This window comes from Chenopodium album, chromosome 2, assembly GCF_948465745.1.
Source record: "Chenopodium album chromosome 2, dcCheAlbu1.1, whole genome shotgun sequence".
NCBI classification, from domain to species: Eukaryota; Viridiplantae; Streptophyta; class Magnoliopsida; order Caryophyllales; family Amaranthaceae; genus Chenopodium; species Chenopodium album.
In genome coordinates, this window is record NC_137835.1 from 78391408 (window position 1) to 78413986 (window position 22579).

At 33.5% G+C, this 22579-nt stretch overlaps 3 protein-coding genes across 3 annotated transcripts; 2 read left to right on the forward strand and 1 right to left on the reverse strand.

The window, feature by feature from the left end:
* Positions 1-859: 859 nt before the first annotated feature.
* LOC145588797 (plant cysteine oxidase 3-like) lies at positions 860-8739 on the reverse strand. The gene is made up of 5 exons (XM_081645403.1): positions 8496-8739; positions 4042-4193; positions 3381-3543; positions 1738-1938; positions 860-1459 (listed from the first exon to the last, which is right to left on the reverse strand). The coding sequence occupies exons 1-5, from the start codon at positions 8614-8616 to the stop codon at positions 1341-1343; spliced, it is 756 nt and encodes a 251-aa protein (XP_081501529.1). The 5' UTR covers positions 8617-8739; the 3' UTR covers positions 860-1340.
* A 3627-nt stretch (positions 8740-12366) lies between these two features.
* On the forward strand, positions 12367-18988 carry LOC145588804 (uncharacterized). Its single transcript, XM_081645409.1, has 4 exons — positions 12367-12756; positions 16411-16449; positions 18184-18268; positions 18562-18988. Exons 1-4 carry the CDS (start codon positions 12397-12399, stop codon positions 18642-18644), a joined length of 567 nt encoding a protein of 188 aa, XP_081501535.1. The 5' UTR covers positions 12367-12396; the 3' UTR covers positions 18645-18988.
* Positions 18989-19330: 342 nt separating this feature from the next.
* LOC145576491 (uncharacterized) lies at positions 19331-21010 on the forward strand. Its single transcript, XM_081634247.1, has 2 exons — positions 19331-19355; positions 19971-21010. Exons 1-2 carry the CDS (start codon positions 19331-19333, stop codon positions 21008-21010), a joined length of 1065 nt encoding a protein of 354 aa, XP_081490373.1.
* The last annotated feature ends 1569 nt before the right edge of the window (positions 21011-22579 follow it).

Here is a 22579-nt window from a genome sequence, read left to right on the forward strand (position 1 = left end):
AGGTTTATTTCAATGTTGCATTTTATTGTGTTAGTCTTAGCAACCTTGTCATCCATGATCTTTTTTCTTGTACTTTCATGGTTATATTTGAACAAGATAGTTCTCCATTTTAATATTTGTAATAGCAGACCCGATCTCATTAATAAGTACATTATTAATGAATGTCATGTCATTTGTGGTCGCAAAAATATAATTAGGATGATTAGGCCTTGGCAGATTGTAATCAAGTGTTTTAAGTTATTGTCATTAGTGGGAATTCTAGATTTGCTTAATGTTTTTCAAAAGAGTAATTGTTATTGTTATTAGTTGTATTAATCGACTTTGAACTACTCCGTAATTGTTAGATGTGAGTCATGTGACTACTTTTTAAAAGTTATTTTCAGCATAATTCTTACTCCGTCCAGCTAGCAATATGATTTGGAGAGACAGAACAAAGTACCACCTCAATGGCTCCATAAAATATACTTCCTCTGTTCTTTTTTTATTGTATCATAAGGGGTTTCACGCTTGCCAATGCATTACTTTGGCTATCAATATCTTTAATTATACTTTTGTAAAAATTATAAAAAAAAATTGATATTTGAAAAGTAGATTTTTAAGATTTTTCGCAATACTAAAATCTACCTACAACGACTATTTCACCGAACACTATTTGCCTATTATAGTGAAACTCTGAAAATTACATAAAATGTTACCAAGCAATACAAAATGCAAATAATCACTTCACAACAAGATGTAATGGTGCTATTGTGCTACACTATGGAGAATTGGAGATGGTAGATTTAAGATGAACATTTGCTATGTTTTTTTTTTTTTTTTTTTTTTTTTGATTCGTATGAGGCAGAGCCAAGAACTAGAATGAACATAAACATAATAATTACAGAGTATTCTAATTAACTTAAGCCAAGCTTTGAAATGAGCAAGTAAAAAGTCGAACTCTATCGCTTAACAGTGTGCTTGCACAACTATGAACTATGAAGCAAGATTGTTACAGTCAAAGAGTCTCAAAGACTCAAACCTCATCACTTTTTAAACACCCTTTACAACACTTAGAGATCTATTAACAACCATTTCAGATGCTTATAAATTGTACAATTGAAAAAATATATGAGAACACAGAACCCACTTACAAGTTACAACTGTGAGCATTCATAAACAGATCTTACACATGTCTATTCTACTTTGTTCAGTCTCAAAGTTGTGATCACCATGTCCTGAGTGGAAGAGTTTGCAAGTATATTTGACCAAACTCTTTCACACAAAGCAAAGATCATTCCACGAACAGCTATTCAACTTCGAGACTAGATTCTAACTGGTTGATGATTAGCTCACTGTTACCATTACTCCAGAAGAGAAGGACCAGCATAGATTCCAGGACGCATTTGGACATTTGGCGCTTCTATCTCCGCAAGCCATGCATATTCCTCTTCTTTTCCATCACCTATAGCTTCTTTTGTAGCTAAAATAACAATAGTAGAAGGTCAGGGGATTGCAAATAACTCAGACCTGTTCGTTATCAGTTTTTTTAATTTTTTTAAAGTGATTTTTTGTTTCAGTTTTCTATATAATAATGATTTCAATCAATTTGACTAATATCTTTATTCTTTACATGACATGTATCTTATGACTTTCAAAAACAAAAAAATCAAAAAACTGAACACTATAGCAATACAACCTTTTTTCTGCAACTTGCCACCACAGATTTTAATATAATAAGGACAAAAGTGAGAAACTTACGAAAACTTGAATATGGATAGTCATGATAATATGTGCATTTTCTGCCTGCATCCTCCAAATATGGAGGTGTGAGAATATCAAGCACGGCACAAGGGGTGACTGCTGTGAAACAATGTAGATTTCCCCCACTTTTGGGATACAGAACTCTGGTCTCACAAGGTGCTGTTAGAATTTTGTCAATCACCAACTTTGCTAACCTCACTGAAAAAACAAGAATCTTAATAAGAAAGAGTTGCAATGTCCTTGAGGATAACTTTTATGTGCCATAGCAATTATGAAAAAAATAGAAAAAGAACAGGACAAATTAGTTGTTACAAACTTGTACAACCCTTGAAAATTTTTTTTTGAAAAAACAACCCTTGAAAATTTAAGTAATTACAAAAGAGGTAAAGAGGGTAACACCGTTAACAAGGGTTCCAATGAAAATCAATACCCAAAACCAATGCCCCCAGTAGGCCAGTATCAAAAGGGAAAAAAAAAATTAAATAAAAAAAAAAATAAAAAAAAATCCCAACTGCACCCCACTTTAACATTTTCCCCTGCAGGGAAAACAAGAACATGCGTAATTGTCAAAACTCAATCTTCTATTTATACCTCCAAGACATCCGGACACTCTAATGTGAGTGAAAGGCATTCACATTTCTGTCTATTATCTTTAAGAGAATGAAACCTATACACTGTAGAATTACTTTTCGCATTGCATAAATTATAATGAAAACATTAACAGAAGCAACCAGTTGAAAACTCGTGATTGCATCTTCTCATGCTAGGGTCAAAATGCTGGTGCTAGGAGGAAGAAATCTTCACAGAAAGAAAAGAAAAAGAAAAAAAAGGTGAGATATTGAACTTGGACGAGAGATTATTCCAACTTCAAGAAATTAGTCCGATAGCTCAGATGGTAAATTATGCGAGCAAGCTGATTAAACCAACTGTAATAGGAAATCCACCTATCTAGATACTCTTTCGTCAAATCATTGAAGCTATCAACATTCACATGCATTACAAAATTGATGTGGGATATAATAAAATCACATAAAAAGAAACTAATCTGAGGCTATTATTTGGTGTTATGATTAATTATAAGTCCCAAAAAAGTGAACTTAGAGTAGAAACTCCTACAACTTTACAAGTCCATAAACTGTAAGGGAAACAGGCATTTGCTACAAACTCATCTGCATAGACTGCATCATAGCATGGAGATTATACTTCGGAAGATTAAACTGTAAGGGAAACCAACATTTAGGAAAAAGAGGTTGTAAAATCCCTTCAACCTGAGGTGGTCAACAATCGTGCTTTTCAAGAAACAGAGTTCTACTAACAGTAAATGGGGGCTGAAGTAATAAGATCTTAGCATGATACACCTTAATCTAGGACAGATAAATTCCATTCAAAATGTTCAGAATAGCAATAATTAAAATCAAGAGATGAAAATATTCTCTTATATTTGCAATATTTAAATTAATTCATAAATACTACAACCTGCAGATTCTTGGATGAGTTTTTCCCTTATCCCCTTCCCTCCCCAACTCTGAGGAGTACAAGAGCCTGGCCCACAAAGACTGAATTGTGTTGGACCGTGCAGACGGTGCAGTGTTAGGTCCAGAATTAAATAAATAAATATATAAAACAATTTTTGACTGTACCTTGAGAGTACTCAGAGCCATTGCTCTGAACAACTTGTGGAGGTTCAACCCAGTCATAGGCCTTCACATGCAAGGATCCATACAGAAGTTTGCTGAAAACTGTCATTCCAGGATGATCATGCAGAGGAATGACTGCGGATGTGGGAAAGCTGAATATGCACATCTGCATAATCATACCAGGATGTCAGCGCTTACTGGAGACTGGACTGTCAGTACTAACACATTCATGCTAATGCAATGAATCCTGCATAATTAAGTTTAAGCACTACGACATAATGACAACACAAAACTAGTCCGCAATGATTGGTAACTGGTAACATGAATTCAAGACTAAATCTTTAAACAAATGAAGCACCACCTCAAATAATCTACAGTAATAAGTTTTACGCTTTGAACAGATGTAATGAATCAAAGGAAAGAAGAGTCAACTTGATGGGTACAATAATTACATCTGAAGTTTAAAGCTTTAAAGAGATGAACAAATTAACTACGATTACAATTTAATGTATTTGAACAAATGAACAAATATAATTACATTTGAAGTTTTATGCATTTGAACTATGAACTTCAACTTGAATAGAGTTCCAGGTTAAAGATGCATGAATAAGTTAATCGCACATGAGTCAGTGAAAGTAATACAGAAAAGGAGATATGGTCTTACTGTAAAGGTGTCAGACTCATGGATATCCAGATACGTTATAGGTTGAGCCCATCTAGGAGCTCGGTTGAATGGGTTCAGCAAAGAAAGACCATATCCTCGGTCATCATCTACATTCTCCTCTTTCAGACCAACATCAGCGGGAGTTACAGAGTCTGCAAAGGAGAATATTATCACAGATCACAATTTTTAAAGCTAGATATCTTGTACTGTCTTCATGCTGCGAAAAAGAAGCCATCTGGCACACAATTAGTTTTACAAACATTTCTATAGCCTGTTTGTTCACAAATAGATAGATGAGAAGAAATTTATGTGAGTATAGCTAAACTAATTATTAGCATTGAAATATTAGGAAACATGGCATTCAATCCAGGCGCCATTATGTGGCCTGATTCTAGCATAATGTTCAGTGTTCAGATATTAAAAATGGGTCAACCCTGGTGATGTTCACCAAACTTTCCAATACAACTTTTTGCAAGTGGAAATTTAGATTTAATGATAACCTGTCCTGTCATATTTACACCTTTCTTCAAAAAAAAAAAAATTTAAGTTCTATATTATTCTTTTTAGTGACAGAGATTGCAACGATGAATTGCTAGTACAAATAGCATTCTTACAATTGAAGAAGTTAGGCATACATTCTAAGAGATCAATAATACAGGCTGCTTGGCATTTTAGTGAAATTTTGTGCGTTGGAGAGCTACATTTGTCAAGAGACATTAACTTAAATACAAAGAGCAGAGAGCCTAACGAAAATGCATATCATACATTCTAAGAGATTTGTAATACATATTGTGGTTAGTATTTTTAGTGAAATCTTGTGCATTGGAGTACCAACAGTACTACAGCCGAGTGACTAAGAAATGTTGAAAAATGCATAGATTAAACTAGATTTTCCTAAATTTTGCAGTGGTGCATTGTGGTATAGTTGAGCTCCACGATAAGTTGAAACAAGGATCTCAGTTTTTAAAGTGGCCTTTTCCTTTTTCTGTTGAGTGTAAAGTGGCATTTACTTGAATGATTCCAGTAAGGAAGTATACACTTACGTGTTACATCTTACATCCAATACAACATCAATTAATTAATTCAAAGACAAAAGAAACATGCAGGTATCAAATCCTTGTGCAAGCTAGCAATCTTCAAACTAAGACAAGTACCAAATGATGATTCTAGGTCCATAACATGATATTCCACAGTTCCACTACATAAATTATAAAACTGTTCTTTTTACAATTCATCTGAGCAACTAAAGAGATTGTAAGTGCAAGAGCAAAAGAAGGATGAAGAGAAGTTGAATTTCTGTAGCAGCATAAATAGAAGAAAAGAACCAGTAAATTTTGCATTCACACTTCATTTATTACTTATTAGTTGATGTGAAGCTCTAATGTCAAATATTCATACTTCAAAGCGCTAGCAACATTCTTTCCTTGATTTCAGGGAAAATCAAAATAATTTATTCTTTTGAGGCCAATAAGCATCTCCTTCTACTCTCCAAGATAAGCAACTGCAAGCACTTCTTTGGCAAGTTGCTAGATACATTATTAATCATAAATAATTTAAGAATTATACTTGTATGATATTCTGCAGTTAAAAACCCAATCAACCTAAGCCAGATCATGGCTTCTGCATAATCTATAATATCTAGGTACCTATGGATTTGCTTCTATGAAGGGAATTAGGGAAAACAAAGATGGGAGGAAAGGGAGAAAGCAGAGACTATAAAATATCTTACAGTCAGAGGACTACCCTCAAACGCCCAAAATACTCTCCTTCACATCAGAATGAAAGATCATATAGCTCTTTATGACTAAATAAACTTGATTTACACTTACCTTTAAAATTCAGAGTATATACATTTAAGGAAAAACAAAAAAACAAAAAAAAAGGTTATGATATATAGGAATACATATAAATACCAAATGACTTTTCTAAAATAGTATACAATTGAGAATTCAAGACAAAAATACGTGTGGATCAGTGTTATTGACGTTTATTAATTCTTAATATTATCTTTTACAGCTTATATATGTACCCCTTGGGCTATGTTTATCATTTTCCATATAAAAATAAATATACAGAAAAATGTTGATTTACATCCTATATGGCAATTAGTAACTGTTATGATACAGCTGATTCTAATAGCAAACTTCACTAGTGGTTTGAAAATTGAATATTTAATTTTGTTCAAAAATTTTAAAGATGAGAAAAATGGCACACCAAAGCATGAGCATTTTCAAATACTCATTTTTCCCCATTTAAATTATATAGTAAGCCTATCAATTATATAAGATCGTGAAACGATACTCACCCATCAACAAACAGTATCCCTAATTTAAAAAACACAAATGAAAGAAATATAAACTTCTCCAAAAAAAATCTTGATTATTTAACTCATTCAAGTGTTAGTTATCTTAGCATAGAATAGATTAGATAGACAAAGTAAACTTAAGCATTATTAATACAACAAAAACACTCAAGAGTTAGTATAAAAACTCTCTTGAAAGAAATAGAGAACAGAGCTGCCAGAAAAAAAATACAACCCTTGCACACCCACGATTTCAACCCCATCCTTTGTTCCTCGCCAGCTTCTGAGTTCTCCTTTTGGCATTTCCCCACCATATCCATATTTTTCAGCTCCAACAGTCTAACCCCTCAAGACTCCAACCTCCTTAAGGTGTCTAAAACCCATTTTCTCATAAATCTGGCAATAAGTTGCTGGAAACAATGCAAGTGCTCCCAGTTCTTATGTCTTTCTTTCACTTCTTCCTTTTATTGATCACAATCAGTTATTATAGATAGAATCAGCAATCTGCCCTTAAGTCCGAATGGTAAACAATAATAATTCTCTTATACAAAACAAGTTTCTCCAAAACAAGTTTCTCCTATTTTATGGTTCATTTCTTTTTCAAAAGAAAGTTGTGAGCAGAGTGTATTTGAATATTACATTAATATAGTAGCTTCAGTTTCTTCCAAGTCTGGGGCATGTACATTGATTTCCAGAAAATTCTCCAAAATGTGAAAATGAGGTGGGAAAAACTTCAAAATGTGAAAATGAGGAAAAGAGTTGCATGGACATGAGCATGGGCATGGGAATCTAACTTTGAGATCCAACACAATCACTTTCATGATGAGCGTATCCCCTTTATGAGTGATGATAACAAAAAGTAAAGTATCGATTTCAGATCTAGGACAGGAAGATATAGAAAGATATAGCTGTATAGCACTGGATTAGTCACTATTCCATTCTATTCCTCAAGTCTCAATAAAATTGTCCTACCCAATACCCATAGTCTCATTTAAAAAAATGAGTATAAGCCTTCTCACGTGATGGAGACAAAGAGAATAACAGCTATATAGTTGCTTTCCAAACACTATAAATACATAATGAAGGAATGCAAAGGATAGAATTGAAGGATTCTTCTCCAATATCTTTATTAACGTCTCTAAAGAACCATTAGTTCTAGGTAGTGGATTGAACCACCTATCTTTCACATAGAGCAGAAACTTGCAGGTTAGATGTGACATGTTTGAATATCCTTAAATTACACTAAGATGTACAACACCTCTTTATTGGTACACCACCATCACTTTAGAAATAAATGCACTATACCAGTATTACCAAAAGCACATGATCACTTAAACATCTGTCACAAAAGAGTTGATATCTAGTCCTTTCCATCCAAAATGCCAATCCATTTTAACTTCAAAGTTGGGAAGAATGGCAAGGAACATAATCTTGAAGGGTAATTTCCTCTTTTAACAACTTTAATTTTCTTACACAAACAGGAGCAAATCATACACAAATACACAATAAAATTTTCTTTTACCACACAGTTAACTACCTCCCAATCCCTTCCCTTCCCCTTCCTGATTCTCGGAACGTAAAATAGACTGCAAAAAAGTAATAATATGTAGCCTTCCATGCTACCCTCATCCCCCATTCACAAATCGAGAGACCTTATCACCATGCTGTATGTATTTATTTAACAACATACCATCAAATTTTCCACACATCAACTACTAATTCCTGAAAAATCAGCAATACCCACATGCAGAAACAAACATTTTACTGAACATTACATCCAATAAACATCCAATTCTAAAATTAATGAACTATATCCAACAAACATCCCAATCTTGAAAAATAAAATGAGTTTTATATCCAATAAACATCCAATTCTATAAAATTCACAACAATAATCAACATACTGCAAACAAAACAGCAGATTCTCACATAATTAGATATACCCACATGCAAAAGCTAGAATTCATCAACAAAACAACCCATAAACATCCAATTCTCAAAAAATCAAAACAAGAATTCAGCATATAACACTACCTCCAATGTAATAACTGAAAATTCTGAAAACCCATTTGCAAAATCAATCTAAAATTGATTCTTGAAACATAAAAAGCAAAAATCAAAATGTAAAAAGAAAGGGAAAATGGAAAAATACCCAGAAGAGAAGAGAGCTTCTGAACGACATGAGAAGAAGGTGGAGGAGGAATTGTAGTCAGAGAAAACGTCTTCTTGCAAAAATCGTAAATTGTTTGAATTTTGGAGGTTTTGTTAGCCATATCCACTCTTGTTTATGGGAGATCCTTAATGAAGAAAATTGTAGTATGAAATTTGTTTATTGTTCTTCTTCCTCTATCTTATGTTGTTGCGCTGTGAAACTCATTCTTACAAAGTAAAATTAGGAGCTTTTTCTTTTCTATTTTTCGACTTTTCTTGGCTGAGTTGCGCAAATTCTGTGGGCTCTATTTGTGTTTGGTTGACTCAATAGCATTAATTTACTCAAAAAATATCTAATTTACATTTTAACTTGTAAGGATACATCAATTTAGCATGACTCGGTTTCCCTCACGAAAAAAAACAAAGAATAGCATGACTCGGTTTGAAATTAAACCCGACTTGACCTCGTTGAATCCGACCTAGACTATACCTAACGAGTCACTACTCACTAGTAAGAGTCAAAAGGAGTTGTAGGCTATTACAAGCTAAGGCTCAATATATATTGAACTAGTTACTAGATGGCCTACATTTGCTATCTAATCGGTCAATTTATTAGCTTCTCTATTGTCAAAGTTGTAGAGAGTACTTAAAATTACATTATGCTCATATGCTGTATTTTAAAGTTGATTGGTGTAATACCAAGGTTGAAAGTACAAAAGGAAATGACTTGAGATTGAAAGGCATGAAAGATGACGTCAGTCGTTAGCTGCTGTAGAGTTCCCCTTTTTAGAGCCAGTAAAATGGAGTTTAATGGTTCCGTGGCAAGGAGGGGCTCAATTAACAAGATTAGGGGCCTGTTCACATTTATTGAATTGAGTTGAACTGAACTGAACTGATTGGAGCTGAACTGAACTGAACTGATTGGAGCTTAAATGAATATTTTATGAGAAAGGAAAATTAGGAACTGAACTGAACTGATTGGAGCTGAACTGAACTGAGCTGAGCTGAAATGAAATGAATATTTTATGAGAGAGGAAAATTAGGAGCTGAAACTAAACTTAACTGATTGGAGCTGAACTGAACTGAAATTAAGCTGAAGTGAACAGGTCCTATGAGGGTGTACGTTGAGGCGAAGAATGATAATGAAGGAAAAGAAAGGGTACCTGCAAGTTGACAGGAGTCTAACATTTGTCGGAATTCTCATTCTTTTCGGGAAAAGGTGGCTTTGTGGTAGATTTTTTCTGGGGTGCAATATACATTGTTGAAAATACAGTCATTTAATTTCCTTCTTTCCTAATACTCCAGACGAGAAATATTAAACGAATGCAACAAATGACATGTGCAATTATCAAAATAGTATATAACAAAATATGGAGTAGCTGAGATTACGAGGTTCAAGTATAAAATTAAAGGTTTAAGGTCAATCTGTACATGCAAAGTAATTAATAAGTTCATCTCAATCTCATAATAAGCTATTATGAGTCTGTCTTGTATTGAAGTTTGCTATAAAATAAATGATTTTGTTTGAGATATTTCATATACTTTCGTACGTAATAGAGTTGACAATAATACACCTAAATATTATCTACCAAATTTAGTATGCGCATATTACACAAACCTAATTTGCAAATTCCAACTAACGAATAATGTATTTTCATGTCGTCAAATACACAAAATCAATACATCCACAAATTTAGAGGTGCGATCTCAAAAAGGTAGTCTGAAGTTTCCACATTTGTGCAAACTCTCCACTTTCTTAGTGCAACTGTGCAAACTCTCACAATTTTTTTAAGGTAAGGAGAAAGACCCTAGCCGTGGTAAGGAGAAAGACCCTAGCCATACCTTAACCCTCACGGTTTTTTGGTCAGGTAGTATGATGTTTCTACATTGGGGCGAACTCTTCACTTTGTTGGTGCAACTATACAACCTCTCACTATTTTTTTTTAGGTAAAGAGAAAGACCCTTACTGTATCTCAACCTTAACGGTTTTTTGGTCCACACTTTGAGAGTGAGGGGGAAGGGTATGGGATCTCCACCCTCAAAAATGTCTCTAGTAATGATTGAACTCCCAATTTCAAGATCAGAAGATGTAATCCTTACAACTATACCAAGTTTGGCTTGGTATGCAACCTCTCACTATGAATGGAGAGTTCTTGCCTTAAAGACTCAAAGTAGTATATAAATTTTGCTACTCCATATCCGTTGAAAACCCTCTCCACATTTTTGGAGTAATCTTTCTACCTTTACGGTGTACTTTTCCTAGATATAAATTTATAAATTAAACATACATAAACAAGCAACCAACTAGCTAATCACTATTCAAATTCCATTTCAATATTTTGATGTTATCCCTTCATCCCTTATGGTCTTATCCTATTATGAACGAGAGATTGTTACATATACCCGAGTGTACGGTTCATCCAAAGATCTTTGTTTGTTCATTTGATGATAAAATGAGAAAAAAAAAATAGTTTTGGGTACACTGTGCACCTGGGTGTATAAAACAATTTCTAAATACGGACTACGGTAGTAATTTTGTGTTCATTGGATAATTTTATCGAAGCCAAAAAAATCCGCAATTTCTAGAATACTCCTGGAGTACCATGCACACGGTACTCCAGGTTTTATAAAACTCATATTATTTTGATGTTAACTCTTTGTTACTTCAAATTCTATATGTGTTATTTTTAAATACATGTATGTTATTTCGCTATTTTTCTTATTCATCTTCCTCCCGCACTCACTCTCTCTTCCTCTCAGTTACTCCAACTCAAAATCATACACTTTCTCTTTCCTTTCTTCTTCCAAGTTTCTGGGTTTTTTTAGGAATCAATCTCACTCTCACTCTCACTCTCTTCCTCTCACTACTCCAACTCTAAATCTAACATAATTTCTCTCTCCCCTTTTCTTCTTCTAATTTTATGTGTTTCTTAGAAATCAATTGATTTGAAGGTATATTTAACTGTGTTTATGTCCAGAAATTTAGTATCTTCTAAAGTGTTTGATTCTCTTCAAGATGCCTTAAAACTCAACACTGCTAATGTTATTTTGATGTGAATTTATTATTATTTCAATATATATATATATATATATATATATATATATATATATATATATATATATATATATATATATATATATATATATGTTATTTTTAAGTAAGTACACTCTCTTCCTCTCACTACTCCAACTCTAAATCTAACATAATTTCTCTCTCCCCTTTTCTTCTACTAATTTTCTGTGTTTCTTAGAAATCAATTGATTTGAAGGTATATTTAAGTGTGTTTATGTCCAGAAATTTAGTATCTTCTAAAGTGTTTGATTCTCTTCAAGATGCCTTAAAACTCAGCACTGCTAATGTTATTTTGATGTGAATTTATTATTATTTCAATTTATATATATATGTTATTTTTAAGTAAGTACATGTTATTTAATGTAAATTAAAAATATCATGAGTTGGGGTTGAAGTAATATATAAGTAAATAACATATTGCTGTAATAAAATAACACAACATTTAAACAATACTTCCTCCGTTCTATTAATATTGCAACAATGGACTTTTTGCACTATTCATCACTCTTGTTTGACCATATAATATGAGTTATACGTTAAGCAAAATATAGTCAAATGACATCTTGTTGGATTCGTCTCATATAATACTTTCACAATATCCACTTTTTTTTATAATTTTTACTCTTATACAATTATAGATATTTAGCATATAAAATGTGTTTTGGGATGCGTAATTTCCCCCTTGTTGCAATATTAACAGAACGGAGGAAGTATAACATAAAGTGTACGCAATAAACTCAAATATAGTGTGTAAGGAGTACCATGATCCGTAGTACTCCAAGAGTATATAATACTAATTGAAAAAAATCCAATAATTTTCACAACAAAAATGAGACCAAAAAGAGAGGACAAAAGAGCCCAATCCTCACCAAGAAACAGAGGACGCACCACCACCTCACCGTCGCGCGCCTCCAGAATTTCCCCTCCATCAGCTTCACTCTCCGACCAAACCACCACCGAGCTACTCACTGAGTTCGAAGAACCCCGACTCACTGAAAATTCCGAGTACAACCCACGAAGCTTCCCTTACAGTGTGAAGCAACAATGCTGGGAAAAGGCAGAGAAAATCAAGGGTCGAGACCCAAGTCGTTGGAGAAGGGACCCACTTGGGAACATCGTCTTCCGCAAGCTTGTTGGTTGCCCTGGTTGCTTGTGCCATGATTACGACCACATTCTTCCTTATTCCAAGGTATGATTTTTAGAACAATTAATTGAAATTTTTAAGAACAATTTCTCTTTCAATTAGTTATTTAGCTTTATTTGTTGCTCTAATTTGATGGGGTTTTCTTGAATTTTTAATCTTTACTATTGTTGGTTGATCTTATTATAAATAAGATGATAGCTACATACATCAATGTACTTCTAATTTAGGTATGTGACTAATGTGAGTGAATTTGATTACTTTGTGACTGTTGCTTAACTGCTGTATTTGTGGATTAGCTATTGCAATCTTGTTTCATTATCTGAAATCGAAATTGGCTTTGCCCCATTTTTACAAGTGCAAGTTACCTAGCATAATTATGAGTTGGTTGAAGTCCATTGCCTAATTAGCTCAATTTCTGAATGGAATTCAATTGAGTAGAGATATCGTACCAAGGTATTGTATCGAGCAATGACACAACTTACACAAGGTATAGTGTAGGTCTAGGTGTGGTAAAAAGGTCACATTACTTTGTATGTGTTTGATTGGCGATACATGATGGTGCATGAGGTTATTCAAGAAATTTGTGCTAAGAAATACAATTGCTCCATGTCAATGTTTCACGACTTTCAATTCAAATCTAATTAATGAAGATGTAGAGAATTTTGAAATTATCTTGACTCTAGATATGGTGTTAGAAGTTGCAAATCAAGAAATGCAATATTAGATGGATATGGTAGATTGGTAACATCTGAACTTTTGCCCTACCTTAACAAACTTACGGAGCCGAACCTATTAGGTATCAGTCTGAGTGAGTTACATCCAAACTTAGAAGAGTTTGGAGATGGAGATGGATGACAACAAAGATGATGAATGTGATGATTTATAAACACTGTTGGTGGTATTCCTCATAGTTAGAATGTTTGACAATCCTCATCATTTTTGTACTTATTATACATTGGTATGGCTAGGTTTAGTGAATAGTTACAATTTAGACATACGAATTATTCACTACACCTATCCCTTCACTGATAACTTTTTATTTGTCTTCTCTTTTATCATTTTTGTTTCTACACATCACCAAGTCATCTCTAAGTTTGGATCTATCCTCATCTGTATTTCATACAAATGATATCATGTTTATCCAGTATTGCAATTCTCAATGTTGCTTCTCTCTTATCATCTTTGGGATCTACAACAATGTCAATAACACTTTCATTGAAAGGGATTGAGTTGGGTGGTTTATCATTGTCTTTGTTCTGTGTGCAAATTCATGAATATAAAATTGAAACATATAAAATTGCCTCTATCCTCAACTTGCACTGTTACACCTTGGTACATAATTTTTTTAAAAATCTCATCCATGAAATTTAGCAAATTAGACAATGAACCTTAATTGACTATTAACTGTTGGATAACCCTATTCTTTTGAATTGTTGCATGATCCTTCATTTCAATATTCATTCTTTGCAAATGACCTTCCATGTCTCCTTCAAAATTCTATCATGTTCATATATCTCTTTAGAATCAACTGGAGAGGAGGCATTGGTTGAATAGACTCGCTAGACATTTATCTGTATCAAAATAATGAATGACACAGCAAACATCTTTACTGCCAGCCCGCTAGGCTGCTACCCATGATTTTCTCAAAATACCACTCTGATCCCATTTTGCCTCTAGCGTCTTTACTCTTTACTATTATCTTTGCTAGTCACAGGTGCATTAGTTTTAATAGTAGAAATTTCGACATTTCTGTAAGCCACTTTGAATCCCACAGTAAAATCTTATTCTGGTTTGCTAGACTATGACTTGACTAAACCCATTTTAGCACTAATGGTTATTGTTTGATTTGAAGTTGTATTTTCTCTTTAAAAAGATTGGCCTTAAATGTAAAATGCTACTAGTTCAAGAATAAATAAGGATGTCAAATACTATAATGTACTGAATATTGAAAGTAAACAGTAGAGAGTAGATTTAGAAAGCCTATGTGTAAGGCTCTAAGCTTGCAGAAGTGCTCTCTTTAGAAAGAAAACTCCCCTATTCGGCTAATTGTACTGGAAAAATGTTTGCGAACACATCCCTCCATTGTTGGAGAGATTTGAAAGGAAAATAGAAGGTTACCTTCTCCCTCCCCTCCCCTCACCTCCCTTTCCTTTCCCCTTTTTCCTTCACTTCCCTTGCTCTTGACTATTCTTATCCAAACATAGTGTTAGCATATGACTATTTTTGTCTGTTTGTGTTTTTTTTTTCCTTTCCATAGTGCTTTTTAAAAATCAAGTTTAGAGGATGTAGAGTAATATAGTCTTACACATGTCAAATTTTTAACAAAAGATCATTGTGAGCTATTGTTACGTGCTCTAACAACACCGATTCACCAAGTTACTTCAGATACAACCCAATTACAATTTTTTTTTATTTTTTTTAATTTTCTATTAACTTGGCAGCTATTTTGTTAGCGGAATTATTTACTATAAGAGTGGCAGGGTTTGCACAGAATTGATTGCACACTGTGTAAAGAGATTCCAGTGACTAAATCCAAGTTTTTAATTTTCAACAATATTGTTCAAGATCGTTGCTTGAAACTTAAATCTTAAAAAGTGCACCTGTGGAATCCCCTTCATTGCATGTGTTAGGGTTCCACTATAGGGAAGAGGGGAGAACATAACCACTTTATAACTATTATAAGCTTGAGGATTTATTCATATCAGTAATGGGTTTTAGATGGGACCTCCTTTGACCTTGTAGATGTCCAAACTCTCCTCCTTACGGGTGGTTGGGTTTTCTTGAACCTATTTTATTTTCTCTAAAATTTTAACAATATTCCTCTCTGATAAGTGTTTGTGCATATGGTGTACCTGATTAAGTGCTGTAGATCAGAATTTTTAGCAAGTTGGCTAGTCTAAGTAAGGGCCTGTTCCGATTGACTGAACTCAGCTGAACTGAACTTAACTTAACTTAACTTAACTTAACTTATTAATTAGTGATTTTTAACTACGGATTAGTGATCTTTGATTATTTATTGATTATTTATTACTATACATATGTGTATATACAAATGTACATATTAAAATATTTACGAAAAATATACTATATAATTATAATTATAAAATGTATGGAAAATATATTATAAACTTGAAACCTCTAAACATTTTAAACACATATACTATTTATTATTATTATTATTTATTGATGATTATTATTATTATTTATTGATTATTATTATTAGTATTATTATTTCAATTATTATTGTTATTATTATTATTATTATTGTTGTTGTTGTTAATAATAATAATAATAATAATAATATTATTATTATTATTATTATTATTATTATTATTATTATTATTATTATTGTTTTTGTTGATGTTGTCGTTGTAATAAGAGCTTAAAAGAATGAAATTTGGCTTTATATCATTAGCAATATCATTAGACATAAATTAAGAGCTGAACTGAACTGAACTGAACTGAATTTCAACGGAACAGAACATGCCCTAATTGCAGGTTTACAATCTATCACTTTGTTTACCTTATCTGGGCCCTTCTTGTCTCTATAATTGATCTTTGTTATCCAGTTGGGAGATATCTTTAGGTATTGGTTTGGCAACAGAGTGCTTTGTTCTGAACCTTCTATAAGCCTAGTTTTATTTTTCATTGTTCGTATTTGATAATGATATTCTTCTTATCAGATGCTTTTATTTTCAGGGGGGAAAAAGTACACTGGACAATTGTCAGGTTTTACAGGTACTCTAATCTTGTGCATATGAATTATCCTCGCTTTGATTTTTCTTATTTCTTATTTTCTTCCAACCATGTGTTGCACGTAGTGTGTGCATGCATTTGTTTCCCCAACCCCAACACCCTCTTACAAAGCTACACTTCTTAACATTTTGTGTGATTAGCTATTTAGCTGGTTACCCTATGAATTTGATGAGCGATATGTCATGTGAGTACAAAGTTATCTGACTGACCAGACAATCAGACAGAAGATTTAAAAAGGCTAAAATAGTGGGAATGACACCAATGAAGCACAAAGGGGACTTGAAACTATGTTTCTCAGATCTAATTTTGACTTGAAACTATGTTACTTAGATCTAGTTTTAGGTGTTTGGGTGTAGAACTGTAGATTGAGGCGTCTTACATTTTAATAATTAAATTTAATGATTCGAGAACTTGCGCAAAGATCTCCTAACTCTGGGTAAAAGTGTAGAGTTAATAAATATTACTAGACCTCAATTAACCCTTCATATTTGGCAATATTACTAAAAGAATTGTTGTAGTTGCAATCATCCTTGCACTTCCATTATAAAATATTCCCTCCGTTCCTAATAGTCTGTTCCTTGTTCATATTTGGGGGACACCCTTTTATGGAAAATGGGATAAACTAATATGGACAAAGGGAGTAGTAAGTTTATTTTAAGAAATATAATTTCAACCATTACTGATTTAGTCTATGTGGCCTTTTTTCCCTAACACCTTAAATTAGTACTACCCCCGATTCCGAAAATTCTTACTGATTTCCGTTTCTTCAGTCTCAGAAAGTTATTATTTCGCAACACTTTCACTTTATCCCAGTTTTGGCAACCCCTTTTACTACTTACCCCTCTTACCCCACAATATTTGCATCTTTCCACTTACTCTCTCTTAGTATATCCACCTTTTTTCTCACACCTAGCCACCTTTTACACTTTCTCTCTTAATTCACCTTGTTATTACACCCATTTACTGCATCATCACTCTCTTCGATTGATTTTTGTTTTCAGAAACAGTGGTAGCATTTAGCATATGTGATTGTTATTTTTATAATGTGAACAGAGGGAGTATGTATCCTTCGATCAAGGAACAAAGCCTTTACATGTTGCCTTTTGTTCTTAACCCCCATCTTAATATTGAAATTAAGCCTGGACTCTTTTGCATTGTGGCCAACTTGCATGGATTCAGAAAGGAATAGGTATCAAACGATCATACTTCTTAGTGCTTCCAAGAGCAAGTCACACATAATTTTGGGTGTTAAATGAGCTGTCAAGCCTGTCATGTTAATATGAGTGTATTAGGCCAAATGAAGAGTTAGAATATTACCAGGAGAGATGCCTAAGATTTTGAAATTTTACCAAAGTGTGATAACAACAACGTTTGGCATTTCCCTTTTATAATGTTAGACTTTGGATACATAGCCCTTAATCAACTTAATTGGTGCCTTGGTGGCAATAGATTCATTGCAGGCAGGCTATCAATGGTAAGTCCTAGTTTGTTTTGTGTGCTTTTTGTTAATGTTAATGAATATTTAAATGTTGTGGTGGCTGCATATCACGTCACTTTCACTTCATCATTTCATATTTCATGCAACCTTCCACAACTTTGTTTTATTGTCTTCCTCATGTTGGAAGTTGAAATGTAACTCTTTAAGAATTTTAGTTATCAGAATCTTCTCATTATCTCGAACCATATTGATCATTTATGTGCTATTCATCATGTCAGGCTACTGTTAATCGCTCAAAAGGGAATCGAACTGACATATCCAGAGCAGATCTGATACAAAAGAGTTCCTATTGTCGAGTTTCAGGTATATTTTTATCTGCATTCTGCACTCGCTTTATTAGACACATAAACCAATCTGGTATTCTGGTCATATCTTGTGGCATTTGTGCATTTCACTTGCATGATCTTAGGTGCTACAAAGTACATTGTACTGAAATGTAATCTGAATGATGAATGTGTTAGTTGTCAATATTTGTGTAGATAGATTTTCTTTTTTCAGTCCTTATCCATGCTTTATATATTGGGTTTCTGCTGATCTTTTGTGTAACACCCTTGTAGCTTCCTCATTATTGTTACTATTCTGATACAAATTTGCAGGTCGTGACATGGACCTCCTTGAATTGTCGGCATTTGGTAATGTTCGTCGAGGAGAAGATTCAGGTGGATGTAGAATTCAGTAACAACACTGAATTGTAGCAAATTGGTCCTCATGTTATATGCTCATAAAACATTCTTAATAGTTCATCGAGGATCAGATTCAGGTGTATGTAGTATTCAGTAACAACGCAGAATTGATGTTGTTCTTGCGTTTTATGTTCACAAAACAATCTTAGTTCCACCTTAATGCTCATGGTTTTTGTTAATTGTTCATTAAGAGATGATCATTACCTAGCATTTAGCAAAAGCTGTCGTAACTTGTATACTCTGATTAGATTTTTTCGGATGTCTGATGTTTCAATTGTTTATAGGTTCAAATAACACTGTAATTACTGTTATAATTAGAAAGAAAAAAAGGTTTTAAATATCTGTTTCTACCACATCTTTTATTCCAATCTTTTCAATTTAAGTTGTCCCATTTATTTTTCAGTTGAGCAAAATAACCCTTAAACTTTAAAAGTTGTGAATTAACCCCTCAACTCTTTTATTTTCGCCCAATTTTTACTAAAATGGTGGCTTGACTGGAACTTTATAGCTTTCACACATACTTACATGATGGAGACTAGGAGAAGCATGATGATATGGAAAGAACCATGATAATTCAAAAGAAAAACTCAAAAAAGTGATTTAACTTTGACCAAGAAAAACTTACAAGAATTAACTCTAAGAGCATTGCCATCAATGAGGAAAATTTTCCTCATGAGCAAAAATGTTGAGCAAAAATGATGAATTTGGTACTACAACAATGAGGAAAAAAAAATTTGCTCATGAGGAAGTCCAAAAATGCTCATAGGATGAGGAAATCTGATGATGAATAGTGTATAGTGGGCCCCACAAAAATTACTAATCGCAGCTTTTTTTTTTGCTGAGCCCACCCCCAAAACGACGCGTTTTGGGAAGCTGAAAGAACAAGCTTCCATCAAAACGCGTCGTTTTGATGGTTGCTCATGAAAAAAAAAATATATTTGCAGCCGCTGACAGGGCGCGTCAGCAGCGCCAATGAATGGCTGACACGCGTCCTGTCAGCATTTCTCACCCAATCAGAAAATTCCTACCGTTTTAAAACGGTCACATATCTAAACGGCTATTTTCGTTTAGATATAATTAAAAAAAAAAAAAAAATTCACAAACGGTCTTAAAATTTTTTTCCCTACAAATAGACATCCATTTTGACATATTTTGACAAACTTTTAAAAAGCACAAATTTTTTCTTTTGCTAATTTTCTCCCAAATCTACTTACATCTAAATATTATTTTCTTATATAAATTTGAGAAAGGCTATAATTAAAAAAAAAAAAAAAAAATTCCCATAATTTTGTTTCGTTGTTTTAATTATAATTTCGGAGCAGTTTTGTTGTCAACATCAAGCTCATCTGATTCTGATCAATATGCGGAATTTGATCAATTAGTTGATGACTTTTTCACTACTCAGCTACCAACTATGTTGCCTAACCAAACACAACCCCAACCCATAACCGAAATTGATCGTGTTCCAGAGCCTAGAGGCGATACAGATAAGAGAGATAGGGAAAAGGGGCATGTACAGTTGTTTAATGATTATTTTGCAAGTAACTCAGTATACAACGAAAAACAGTTTCGCCGTAGATTTCGAATGCAACGACCTTTGTTTTGTAGGATTATGAACAAGGTCGTTGAAGGAGATCAATTCTTCCAACAACGTAGGAATGCAGCTGGCAGACTTGGGTTATCTCCGTTACAGAAATGCACCGCAGCAATTAGGATGTTGGCATATGGGATCGCCCCGGATGCCGTGGATGAATACTTACGCATTGGTAACACTACCGCTCGGAATGCATTGCAACACTTTTGCCAAGGGGTTATCACCCATTTTGAAGCTGATTACCTTAGAAGTCCCACGGACGAAGATTTAAGGAGAGTCTTGTATCAAAATGAAATGCGTGGCTTTCCCGGTATGATAGGTAGCATTGATTGCATGCATTGGGAGTGGAAGAATTGTCCTATGGCATGGAAAGCGGAATACGCAGGCCGAAGTAAAAATGCTACCCTTATTCTGGAAGCCGTGGCAGATCAAGATTTATGGATTTGGCATGCCTTCTTTGGAATCCCTGGAGCTTGTAATGATCTTAATGTCCTCTATCGGTATCCGGTGTTTGATGATGTTTTGCATGGCCGGGCACCTCCAATTAATTTTTCTGTGAACGACCATGAATACAACTTGGGCTATTATTTAGCAGACGGCATTTACCCTAAATGGCCTACTTTCATTCAAGGTATAACTCTACCTCAACTTCAGAAGGATAAATTATTTGCTGATAAACAAGCCGCTGCTCGGAAGGACGTTGAACGAGCGTTTGGGGGTACTACAGGCCAGGTTCGCCATACTACGACAACCGGCACTTGCCTTTAACGAAGACATTTTGTGCGATATTATGAAAGCTTGTATCATTATGCACAACATGATTGTCGAAGATGAACGACACAACTATACTCGGGCCGAAGTTTTGAGAAAGTACTACGAACAAGATCGGCCACAACACAACAGTGCAACAACAAGTGTCACGGTGAACAACAACGAGCCTTTTGAATTCAATGTTGGCCGACCGCCTAACGTTGATTTTGACACGTATGTTCAGAGAAGAATGACCTTACGTGATAGAGACACTCATGTTTCTTTAAAGGCGGATTTAGTGGAACACATTTGGCAAAAATATGGTTCTACTAATGAGTAAAAAAATCAAATATCGTACAATGTTCGAATTCAGTAAGCGTAATTTTAATAATGTAAGGTTATTAAATATTAAAGTTTGTAGAATAGTTTATAATAATTGTACGACAATATATTATTTTAGTATGTAGAATAGTTAACGATTGTACGTTATTTTTCGTTCTATTATTATTATCCAAAAAAATTCGGTTTTATTACTACGGAATTTTTTTTTCAGGTTTTATTTTTATGCACGTTAAATTAGAAATTTATATTTTAAATTCATTAAAATAATTTGATTACTAAACCTAAATCGTAATATTTACACTTAATTATACAAAAATCAACAAATATATGGTGATGTGTAAGAGAGATAAAAGTAAGTGGAGTATTGGAATAAGTAGGAGAGAGAAAGGTGAGGAAATTTTTTTTGATCATTGATGGGGTAAAATTTCCTCACCAATTTTCCTCATGAAATAAAGGAGAGAGAAAGTGGGTAGAGAGAGAATGAGGAAATTATTTTTTCCTCATTGTTGTGCATGCTCTAAAATCTAAATTAGAATTCTAGTAAGAGTAAAAGATAAGATTAGAAAGGTTGACTTATATGAATGATCTTTATTAGTGGATTTCTATTGAGAAGTGTTTGACCATCTTTGTGTTGTATCATGTATTAAGAATTTGAAAGTGATCTTTAAAATTGAATTCCGACTACATTATTTTTCAATTATGACTCTCTGAACTACAAATTGTGGAAAATAAAACTTACTAAAATAATCTTTCTTTAGAATGTTAATGGTTACCATTTATCTCTATGATCTCTTATCAAATACGATCTATTGGTGTCTTTACTGTTTGGAACAATTTTGATCAACTATTGATTATGATAAGCCTTCCCACAAGTGAGATTTCAACTCTAGTGCATAATTAAATAAGATTAATTTCATTCTAGGTATCATTATTTAGGTTCTTGTCAAATCTAAAATGTTAAATTAGATAAGGGTAGTTTCATGCCAACTCAACCAAATCTTAACACTTAAACAATTCCAGTCCAAATACAATCAATGTACCCCATTATACTAACAATTAAGGATTTTTAAAGCATAGAAGACGCACTAATAAATATTGCTAAATGCTTAAAAAAGTTGCTTAATCATTACCTTAGCAAGTGTGCATTTGGAGTGTGGACACCAACGTGGCTTCTACTTCTAGTATTCTAGGAAGCTGATACACATACAATTGTTGTATGTAGGCTCTACATACAACACCAATTGA